This window comes from Tinamus guttatus, unplaced genomic scaffold (assembly GCF_059628265.1).
Source record: "Tinamus guttatus ecotype Peru unplaced genomic scaffold, ASM5962826v1 Tinamus_guttatus_pri_ptg000155l, whole genome shotgun sequence".
In the NCBI taxonomy this organism is placed as follows: Eukaryota; Metazoa; Chordata; class Aves; order Tinamiformes; family Tinamidae; genus Tinamus; species Tinamus guttatus.
Window position 1 is genome coordinate 193,778 of NW_028288689.1, and position 10,686 is coordinate 204,463.

The following is a 10,686-nucleotide window of genomic DNA, read 5'->3' on the forward strand; positions in this document are numbered from 1 at the left end:
CCGGGCCCCGCGGCAGCGCCCGCGTGCGCCCGCGCGGCAGGGCTGGCTCCGTGCGCCGGGAGCGGCGCCCAGCCTTACACGCCGCCCCCGAAGCTCTCCTCCTCCTCCGGCAGCGGGTCCGCGTCCCAGCACGTGATGTCGATCTCTGCGGGACAGACGGCGCCGTGGGCCGGGGGGGACCAAGGTGCCGGGGGGGTGCTCCCACGGACCCCCCCATCCCGTCTCCCCCCACTCACCTGGGGGCTTGTTGTAGAAGATGGGCTGGGGGGCCTTGGCCGAGAGCTCCTCGGGCTGCGGTACCTCCTCGTCCTGCGACTGGCTGAAGTAGCCCTCGCTGGCCTGCGGGAGGGATGCGGCACCTCCATGGCTTGTCCCTGTCCCCATCCCGGAGTGCCCAGCCCAGAGCCGCGCTGAGCCCGGGCGCGCTCGTGGCAGCGGCGCTCACCTGCTCGCCGCGGCCCTGCGTGCCGTCCTTGAGGGCCATCTCCCCGTTGGTCATGAGGGGGGTCTCGGCGCCCGGGTGGCCCAGGGCGGCCTCCTGCAGCGCGTGCTGGTAGCTGAGCGTCATGGCGTGGGGTCCCTCCAGCGCGACCACGCTGCCCGGCTCCTCCTCCTGCTCCGCGTCGCAGAACGTGGCCGGCGGCTCCGGCAGCTCGTCCAGGCCCAGCAGGGCCCCGTCGTCAGCCAGCAGGGCCTCGGGGGCGGCCGCGGGGCCCTCCGGGGCACCCGCGGGCAGGGGCCATGTCGGGGCGGCGGCGGCGGGGGCGGCCCCGTCGCTCTGCCACAGGTCGAGGAGGCTCTCGGCGCCGGGCGTCCCCGCGGGCTGGGGCTCGGCCGCCGCGGGCTCCGGGGACGGCGCCGCGGGCTCCAGGCTCAGCAGGTCCCCCAGGGCGTCAGCGCCCGCTGTCCAGGCCGGCCTGGCGCCGGGCTCATCCCCGGGGGGCTCCGCGGCCTTGTCCTCGGCCCCCGGGAAGGGCCAGTGCTGCTCGGGGGCGGCCGGCTCTGCCTCCAGGGCGCTGGGGCTGGGGGAGTCTGCGGGGGGACAGTGCGGTCAGCAGGGCCACCCCCCCCCGCAGTGCCAGGGACACTGGGGACAGGGTGGGAATGGGGGGGGGACACCCTGGGCAACCGCTGGGACACACACGGGGCCAGAAGAGCCCACGGGGATGCAGAGGGGAGGCCTGTGTCTGCTTGTGGGGGCTGAGGCGCAGCGGGGCACAGTGGGAGCGAGAGGTGCAGATGGAGGCACCAGAGGAGGCAGCGGGATCGCACCAGCGCGCGCAGGAGATGCTGGGAGGCACCAGGGATGATGAGGATGCGCTGGCCATGGGGAGTGGGAGCTGCACAGTGTGGGGATGCACTGGCGAATGCAGCAGGGATGCGCTGCAGGGATGCACTGGGGAATGCAGCAAGGACGGCAGAGCTGCACCAGGCAATGCAGAGCAGATGGCAGGGATATTCCAGGGACAGCGGGGATGCACAGGGAACAGCAGGGATGCAGAGAGAATGGAAGGAATGCACTAGGGACAGCGGGATGCACCGGAGATGCAGAAGGGATGTCAGGGGATGCAGCAGAGAATGTGGCGGAGATGGTAGAGCTGCACCAGGCAATGCAGGGGAGGGATGGTAGAGCTGCACCAGGGCTGGCGAGGATGCAGCGGGAAGAACGAGGATGCACACAAGGCGGCGGGGATGCACCGGGACGGCGGGGATGCAGACAGGACGGCGGCAATGCAGCAGGGACGGCGGCGATGCACTGGGCAGATGCAGCAGGGACCGCGCGCATGCACTGGGGGCTGTGCAGCGGGGGGCAGCAGTGACAATGCGGGGCACTTATGGGGGGCGGCCCCGTGCCCACCTTTGGGCGTTGGCGGCGTCTCCGGGCCCGGCGCACGGGCGCCCGGCTCGCCCCGCGGCGTGGAGGCCGGGCTGGACTCACAGGGGCTGCAGCCGGGCGCCGCGGCCTTGCGGAAGGCGTCGGACTGGCTGCCTGCGGACACGGAGACGCGGCTTGGGGGGCGCCCGCGCGGCGGGGCCCGGCGCCCCCGCGCTGCCCGCGCTCCTGGCCCTGCTGCCGCGCTGCCCCCGCTGCAGGTGTGGGGCAGAGGTGCCCTCGGCACCCCACAGCCGGAGCCCCGACATGGGGGACGGGCAGTCCCATCCCAGGGCCTCGTGCACTGCCCTCCCCTGCCAATGATGTCCCTCCTCTGCCCCATGGGCAGACACTCTGTGTCCCTCCTCTGCCCCACGGGTACAGTGCCACGTTGCCCCCAGCAGTGCTCGAAATGTGCAACCCCACAAGCCCAGCCTGTCCCCCTGGCCCCCGGTGGGGCGGCCCCACACACAACCTGCCTGTTTCCCTGCCCCACAGGCACAGCCTGCCCCATCTCCATCCACACTGGGGGCACAGCTTGCCCCATGCCCCCCACAATGGCATGGGCACAGCCTGCCCCGGTGCCCCCTATGCTGAGGGCACCATCCCCATCTGCCCCACGGGCACAGCGCACCCCATTGTCGTCCTCCCCAGGGGCACAGCCTGCCCCATGCACCCTCATGCCATGGGCAGAGCTTGCTGCATCTTTCTGCCCCATGGGCACAGTCTGTCTCGTCTCCTTTTGCCCCATGGGCACAGCCTGCTCCATGGCCTCCCCACCACTCTATGGCACAGCCTGCACATCTCTTTCTACCCCATGGGCACAGCTTGCCCCTATTCCCTCTCCCCAAGGGGCACAGCTTGCCCACTGCTTCCCTGTGCTACGGCACAGCCCGTCCCGTCCCCATCTGCCCCACGGGTACAGCCTGCCCCATGCCCCCTCCGCTATGGCACAGCCTGCCCCATTTCCATCTGCCCCACAGCTTGCAGGGTGCCCCGGGGTGCAGTCCCCACTCTGTGCTCCCGGCCCCCCAGCCCGCAGGGCGGCTCGGCCGGCGGCTCTGTCCTCGCGCGCCCGGCGCAGCGGGATCGGCCGGCGCCACGTGCCGGGCCCTGCGCACCCAGTGTCTCCCAGCTACCTACATGGAAAGAAAGAGGAGAGATTTGGGGTGCGGTGGCAGGAGATATAGGGGTAGGGGGTCCGCGGGGGGGAGGAGGAGGAGGAAGAGGAAGAAGGCGGCCCACTGTCAGCTGTCTTTATGAAAGAACAGTGCAGACGACCTGCGAGAGAAAGACAGACAGACGGACGGGGAGAGAGAGCGAAGAGAGGGGTCAGTCCCCAGGCAGGGGGGCCATGGCAGGGCCGGGGCACCGGGATGCAGCGGGGTGAGGAGGACGGAGGGGAGGAAGGCAGTGCTGACAGCAGGATGGGGGCAGGAAAGCAAGTGCCAACAGCGGGACGAGGAGGACGGAGAGCAGGAAGGCAGTGCTGACAGTGGGACGAGGAGGACTGGCAAGTGAGGAGAGGAGGAAGGCAAGTGCCAAGAGCGGGATGAGGAGGATGGAGGGGAAGAAGGCAGTGCTGACAGTGGGACGAGGAGGGTGAAGGTGAGGAAGGCAGTGCTGATAGTGGAGTGAGGGGAAAGCAAGTGCCAACAGCAGGATGAGGAGGATGGAGAGCAGGAAGGCAGTGCTGACAGTGGGACGAGGAGGATGAAGGTGAGGAAGGCAGTGCTGATAGTGGGACAAGGAGGATGAAGGTGAGGAAGGCAGTGCTGACAGTGGGATGGGGGAAAGCAAGTGCCAACAGCAGGATGAGGAGGATGGAGAGCAGGAAGGCAGTGCTGACAGTGGGACGAGGAGGATGAAGGTGAGGAAGGCAGTGCTGACAGCAGTACCAGTGTGGGGAACGAGGCCAGGACACAGCCATGGCACAACCCAACACAAGCCCCCACAGCACAGAGCGACCCACGGCACAGCCCCACGGCGCAGATCCCAGCACAGCCCCCCCATCACGGCTCCATGGCACAAACCCATGGCAAGGCCCCAGCACGGCCCCATGGCTAGAGCGTTGGGCACAGCCCCACGGCACCCCACGAGCACAGCCCCACAGCAGGAGCCTTGGCACAGCCCCACTGCAGAGCCACATGGCAGCAGCCTTGGCGCAGCCCCATGGCAGGAGCCTCGTCACAGCCCCACGGCACAGCACAACCACAGCCCCACGGCAGAGCCCCGCAGCACAGCCCCATGACACAGAATGAGCACAGCCCCACAGCAGGAGCCTCAGCACAGCCCCACGCACAGCGCGCAGCACAACCCAACCCATGGTACACCCCCACAGCGCAGCCCCACAGCTGGAGGCTCCCTCCAGACAGACAGACAGAGAGCCACAGAGAGCTATCCAAGAGCCACAAATGGGGCCTCAGGGCTGGACCCCACGCTGTGGGGCAGAGCAGCCTCCTGTGGGGCAGCCCCCAGTGATGCTGTCCCCAATGTCAGCCCTCCATAGACACAGAGCCTGCCGGCGTCACCCTGACGCCTGCCCCACACACACACGTGCACGGTGGGGACCGCGGCGGGTGCGTCACGGGACACGCGGGGTGGGCGCCCCATATCTGCGCCACATACCCAGGCAGACGCGCGGCCCCCATCTGCCCCACACGCACCCGCAGAGCAACCGCGCCGGCCCCCACGTGCGCCCCGGGCGCTGCAGCGCGCAGCCCTGCAGCTCTGCCCCGCACGGGCACCCCGCTCCCCGCAGGCTCCCGGGCATGGGGCGGGCTGCAGCCCTGCAGCGAGGTGCCCGGAGGGGCGACCTTCCCCAGCCCCCGGAGCAGCCGCAGCGGGGCCAGCAGTGGGGACAGCGCCCGCAGCGCCGCCGGCCCCGCACTTACCTGCTGCCCGCGCCCACCCGCGGCGCCCGCGGCCCCTCACCTGTCCTGTGGCTGCCCGGCGAGACGGCCTCGCTGCTGCTCGACGCCACCCGCTCCTGCTGCTTGAAGAAGTCGCGGGGGTTGTCGGGGCGCTGGGCGATGATGGCCGCGGCCTCCTGCGGGGACGGGGCAGCGTGAGCGCCACGGGCAGCCCCGCAGCCCCACAGGGCGGAGAGCAGCGCCGGGCCCGGCCGCCGCGCTCACCTCCACCTCCGACTCCGATTTCCGGAGCTGCTGCCTGTCGTCCTCCTCTTGCTGCTCCCCCTGCGGAGAGAGCAGCCTCAGTGGCGCCAGCGCCCGGCCCAGGGGCAGCCCCGGCCCCGCGCGCCGCGGCACTCACGAAGATGGACTGCTCCTTGAGGCGCTGCCGGGCCTCCTCCGCCTCCATGCTCTGCTGCTTCCGCCTGCCGAGGGCACGGGACAGCGGCTCAGCGCTGCCCGCACACCCGTTCCTGCGCCCGCTCCCCGGCTCCCGCCGCGGCGCCCGCGCACCCAGCCCCTCCGTGCCCATGGCCGCACACCCAGCGAGGCCTGCAGGGGTGTCCCGGGAAGCCCTCGAGTCACCGCCGCGCACGCGCCCGGGCACTGCGCCTGCCTGTGCTCCTCGATCTGCTCCTCGCGCTCCCGGTAGCGCCTCTCCCGCTCCTCCTGCTCCAGCCGCTCCTGCTCCATGCGCTCCTGCTCGAATCGCAGCCGTGCGTCCAGCGCCTTTTTCCGCTCCTCCTCCTTGCGCAATTCCTCCTCTTTCTGCGGGCCAGGGATGGGGCAGCCCATCAGCCCCGTCCTGGCTGCCCCTGGCCCCGAGGGTGCCGGGCTGCCCTCGGGGCGGTGGGGATGCCCCTACCTTGGCCTGTTCCCAGAACTGCTCCCGGTTGATCCGCTTCATCTCCACGGTGGCGTCGGTTTTCTGGTAGGTGGTGCCCTGGACGGAGGAGAGTCAGGGGGGGACGGAGGGGGCGTCCCGCAGGACGGGGCTGGGATCAGCGAGGGGAATAAAAGGAAGCGGCACATGGGGCGGTGGGCTGCAGCGGCTGTGCCGGAGGGATGCTCCGGAGCAGCCCTGCCGCATCCCGCCCCGCTCCCCGTCCCGCCGCGCCGGCCTCCGCGGGGACGTTACCACGGGCTCGGCGTTCTCGTCCTCGCGCAGGCGCAGGCGGTGCAGCACGGGGCTGGAGACGCGCGCCAGCCCGTTGGAGAGCCGCTGCCCGATGGCGCCCGGGTCGATGTCCTCCACGCTGCTGGCGTTGACGATCACATCCACACCCTGGCAGGAACGGCGGCACCGGGGGGGTCACAGAGCGGAACGGCCCCCGGGCGGGATGCCCGGGGCGCCCCGCGCCGCCGTCCCCGCTCGCACCCACCTGGAAGAACTCGGCGATCTTGGCCACGTGGCTGGCACACGCGCACTTGCGGGCGTCCGGCACGTCCTCGCCCACCTGCGGCGGCAGGGCCGGGTGCTGAGTCGCGCGGGGACGCGGGGCAGCCCCCGGCCCTCCCGGCGCGCCGCGCTCGGTGCCCACCACTCACCCAGTTGACGAGGACGTATTTGGGCAGCACGGCCTGGGGGTCCTTGACGCTGCAGAAGCCGTACATGACCTTCTGGATCTCAAAGTGGCCCGAGAGCTCCAGCAAGCCGCCGCCTGGCACAGCAGAGAGGGGGTCACCGTGAGCCCCCATGGCACGGGTGGCCCTGAGTCGCACCGGCCACGGCAGCACGGGCCTTACCTCCCGATGCCGCCAGCTTCAGATCATCGGAGTCATCCTCGTACGTGTAGAGGGCCCTGGGGAGACAGGCCGGGTGAGCGGCCGCTCCGACCCCCTTCCCGGTGGGGGATGTGTCTCCATCGGGTGCCCCGGAGCTGCCACACAGCCCCCCTGCCCATCAGCCCATCTGTGCCCGTGGGGCTGGGGGCTTCTCCCCCGCTGCGGGCAGGGGCCTCCATGTGGGGCCGTGCCGGTGCCGCAGGGGCCGGGCGCCCCGGCAGGGCCGCTCACGTGCGGGGCTGCGTGAGCCGCCGGCCCGCCGGGCTCCCGGCCGGGGGAGGACGCAGAGCAGCGGCAGCAGCGAATCAATGTGCCGCCGCCGCCGGGCTGCGCGGGGAACGCCATGGAGACCGTTCCCTGGATACCGGCCCCTCGCCCGCCATCGCCGCCGCGCGGAAAACCCCCCTCGGGCTCCAACAAGAGCCCCCGCGGCTCCGCGGCCGCCCCTCGGGCAGGGAGCGCGTTGGGATCGGCGGGGAAAGGAGGCCGAAGGGGTGCGGGCGTCGTGGGCGAGGATGGAAATTGCAGCTTCTCCAGGCAACCCGCATCCTCCGTCGCCACAGCAACCCCAGCCGGGACCGGCGCCGCCATCGCCGCCGCGGAGGGCGCGGGGGAGGCCGCGGGCAGCGGCCCAACGCGGGCGCTGCCGTCACGCGCTGCTCCCGCAGCGCCGGGGCCGCCGTGCCGGGACCCCCACGCCGCAACCCACGGGGGGCTGCAGCAGGGATGGCCCTGATTCGGAACCGGCCAAGTCGCCTCCCCGCAACCCCGATGCCGGCCTGGGCCTTGGCTGGATGCGGGGAGCTGAGACATGCCGGGAATTAAGCATCAGGGCTAAATATGGAAAATTTGCACTGGTGAAGAGGGGGGGAATGCGCCCACCTCCATGCCCCCCACCAAGCCCCCCGCGCGGGCTGGGGCCCTGCTCCGGCAGCCAGCCACAGATAATTGCACCAACAGGATTGACTTTAATCCGCGCATCCAAAGCCAGCTAATCGGCAGCCGGAGCCAGCGCCGTCTCCCGGTGCTGGAGCTGCGCGGTGCGGGGTTTGCTGCAGCCCCAGCCTGTGCATGTACCCAGCCCCACTTCCCGCCCCCCCAAAATGGGCTCTAGTGCGGGGGGAGCCCAGGCCTGCAGACAGGAGCCGGGGGCTCGTGGACAGCGACACGACCGGAGCCTCCTGGGGTCCCCGCCGCTCCAGCCAGGCCTGTGCGCGGGGCTGCCTCCAGCGCGGAGCTGCTGCCCTTGGCCCCAGGGAAACCCCCTTGCAGCCCAGCCCAGGCTGGCACAGCCAGGACCAGGTCAAGGCCAGGGAATCGCGACATTTTCCAATCCAGAGACTGGAGCCAGCACTGGGAGCAGCAGCATCCCAGAGGCTGGAGCAGGCCCTATGCACAGCCCAAGGGCAGCGGAGCCCAGCGGTGCCGCGGCGGGCGCAGGCTGCAGCGGAGAGCACAGGCTGCACGAGCAGCGCGGCGCCTGCCCGCGGCAACGCTCGTCCCTCGGCCTCCTCCCGCAGCCCTGGCTCCGGGGACATGCGCCATGCGCAAGAGGGAAGTGGCCGCCCCGCAAAACCCTGGGAGCGGGGATGCTCCGGAGGGTCCCCCATCACCAGGGGGGCCGGGCGCCCTGGGCCCCGCTGCAGCCCCAGAGATTTGCAGAGCAGAGGGTGGCAGATCGGCGCCCACGCACGACCCAGGGCGCCCGCCCCCACACGGCGCTGGTAGGTGGGGGGGAAGCGGCGGCCCCCGGCCCGCCTGCCCCAGCCCCGGGCACATGTGTTTCCAATGTGGCTCTGAGCTCCAGGGAGTCGGCGTGCTCCGAAAGCAGCACCAAATTCCTTTCCTATCGAGTAATGGGCCCCAGCAGCCTCCGCGAGGCCGGGCAGGGGGAGGGGACTCTCGGACCCTCCAGGACTCGGCTCAGGGCCGGGGGGGGAATCCCAGACTAAACATCCTTTCCCCTGCACGACCCTGGGGATCCCGGATGGGCAGCGTGTGGCATCCCCCGGCACCAGGCCCTCTGCCTGCAGCGAGCCCCGAGCGCTCGGCAAGGGCCAGGGTGGCTACCACCCCCGGTGGCCCCTGTCACCCCTCACGCAGCCCCCATCACCGCTCCGCACCCTCATCCCCCCGGCCCAGGGAACACAAAAGCCCCAGGCCCTGCAGCAGGGATGCTGCCACCCCCAGCACCACGCAGCCGGGCATGCAGCTCGGCCTCAGCCTGCCCCACAGGGGACCATGGGGCTGGAGGACACGGGAGGATGGAGCGAGCTCAGCCCCGGGGACAGAGCCCGGCTGCTGCTCACGTCCCCGCAGGGTCCTCAGGTGGAGGAGGGGGGCAGCCCTGGCACTCTGCTGCCCGGGAGCTGTTTCTGCTGCTCTCAGCAGCTTTGGCAGGGAGGGATCTTTGCAGCGGATGCCGGGAACTAAGACATACCCGGGGCTGACAGCTGCCTCCTGGCCGGCTACGCACACCGCGCTCCGCACACCGCCGGCGGCGCCCAGGGGTTCCCCGGAGCCCAAGATCCCGCCCAGCCCCAGAGCACGGCGGCTGCTGCTGCCCCCCGGTCCATGGGGTGCCCTGGCGAGCCGGGCACGGCGGGCACCCCAGGAGGAGAGCGGGTGCAGGACAAGGACAGGAGAGCAGCAGGCACCCCAGCAGGCAGTGGGCACACAATGCGCGTCCCAGCACAGCCATCATGCCAGTTCTGCCCAGAGGGCTGCACCTCCAGGGACATCTGCAGCATCTGTCCCCCGGGGACAGAGGGGAGCGAGGAGAGGGCCCTGGGGACCAGGGGGATGGGCCATGGCCACCTGGGTGGGGCCAGGAGACGCATCCGGTGCTGCCTGCGGACCTGGGGGAAATGGGGCCAGGCTCCTGTGCTGCGAGCCAGGGCAGAGGGGCTGCAAGCGGCCCCAGACGCCCCCAGCATGGAGGCACCTGTCAGCACCCGTCAGCACCCACCCCGCGGCTCCACAGAGACATCCACGGCGGGGAGGACACGGGTGCCGTGCCCTGGGATGCCCAGGGCGTGCAGCAGCTCCAGCCCGGTGCTGCTGCAGGGAGCTCCCCAGGGCGCCCTGGCTGTGCAGCCCCTCCTGGTGCCCCCGTTCCCACCCCCGGCGCCCCGGCCTGCCCGGAGCTGCGGGGGGCCGGGAGCAGGAAGGAAGCGGGGGCCGGTAACCCCAGCCCCCCCCCGCCTGCAGGCCGCGGGGCGGCGGCAGTGGCGGCAGGGCCGGGGGACCCGGGCCGGGGGAACCCCCCTGTGCCGGCCCCACACAATGGCGAGGCAGCGCGGCCGCGTCCCGGGGCCACGGCGGCCCCCGGTGCCCTCCCGGTCGCCGCACGCGGGCCTCCCGCTCCTCCCGGTGCGCGGTGCGGGGGGTGCGGGGAGGAAGGGGAGGGAGGAAACGGGAGGAAAGGGGGGGGGTTCTCCCCTCCCTCCCGCCGCCCGGGGCTCCCCGCGGTGCCGCCCCCCCGGGGCTGCCGGGGGCGGGGGGTCCCGGCGCTCGCACGTGCCGGCGCCGCGCAGACAAAGCGGGGCCGCGCCCCGGGCCGGTGCGGCGCGGGCAGGTGCGGGCACCGGGGGCGGCGGGCACCGGGGGCGGCGGGCCGGGCACACCCCCCTCCGCCCGCCCGGCCCCGCCCGCCTTTGTGTGCCGGGGCGGCGCGGGCACCTCCCGGGCCGGTGCGGCGGCAGGTGCCGGGGGGCTGCGGGCGGCGGCGGGGCCCGCGCGGCCGGGGCGCATCGCGGGGTGCGGCCCCGGCGGCAGCGCGCCCGGTGCACCGGGAGCCGCGGCGCACAAAGGGCCCCGCGGCGGGGACAAAGGGGCGGCAGCGGCGGCGGGCGCGCTCACCAGTCGGTGGGGCTGTCCTCGCCGATCACGTCCTGGTAGGAGGCGAGCAGCTCCAGGCGGTGCGCCGCGAAGCCGACGCCAGCCATGGCGGGGCCGGGATGCTGCCGGGGGACCGGAGGGACCGGCCGCCTGCCCGCCTCCGAGACACTGCCGCAGCGGCCGGGCGGAGGGGCGAGCGGCGGGGAGGCTCCGCCCGCCGCCGCGCCCGGTCCTAGCGCCGCGAACGGCGGCCCCCCCGCCCCCGCCCGCCCCGGC

The 10,686-nt window shown here is 72.5% G+C and overlaps 1 protein-coding gene across 2 annotated transcripts; it reads right to left on the bottom strand.

The window, feature by feature from the left end:
• Window positions 1-63: 63 nt before the first annotated feature.
• On the bottom strand, window positions 64-10,639 carry DBN1 (drebrin 1). Of its 2 annotated transcripts, XM_088522544.1 has the most exons (15): window positions 10,432-10,639; window positions 6,532-6,587; window positions 6,334-6,446; window positions 6,168-6,242; window positions 5,924-6,070; window positions 5,651-5,728; window positions 5,402-5,553; window positions 5,147-5,210; window positions 5,011-5,070; window positions 4,808-4,922; window positions 3,017-3,154; window positions 1,859-1,990; window positions 446-1,032; window positions 237-339; window positions 64-145 (listed from the first exon to the last, which is right to left on the bottom strand). In XM_088522544.1, the coding sequence occupies exons 1-15, from the start codon at window positions 10,515-10,517 to the stop codon at window positions 75-77; spliced, it is 1,977 nt and encodes a 658-aa protein (XP_088378670.1). In that variant the 5' UTR covers window positions 10,518-10,639; the 3' UTR covers window positions 64-74. The 2 variants fall into 2 exon arrangements, with proteins under 2 accessions (XP_088378670.1, XP_088378672.1); XM_088522546.1 differs by lacking the exon at window positions 3,017-3,154 and having other exon boundaries at window positions 10,432-10,638.
• Window positions 10,640-10,686: the final 47 nt, after the last annotated feature.

Coding starts and splice junctions, on each gene's coding strand:
- DBN1 (XM_088522544.1), bottom strand. CDS start 10,517: ATGGCTGGCGTCGGCTTCGCGGCGCACCGCCTGGAGCTGCTCGCCTCC. Junction 5,211..5,401: donor GAGCAGATCGAGGAGCACAG/GCAGGCGCAGTG, acceptor TGCCCTCGGCAG/GCGGAAGCAGCAGAGCATGG. Junction 5,071..5,146: donor TCAAGGAGCAGTCCATCTTC/GTGAGTGCCGCG, acceptor CTCTCTCCGCAG/GGGGAGCAGCAAGAGGAGGA.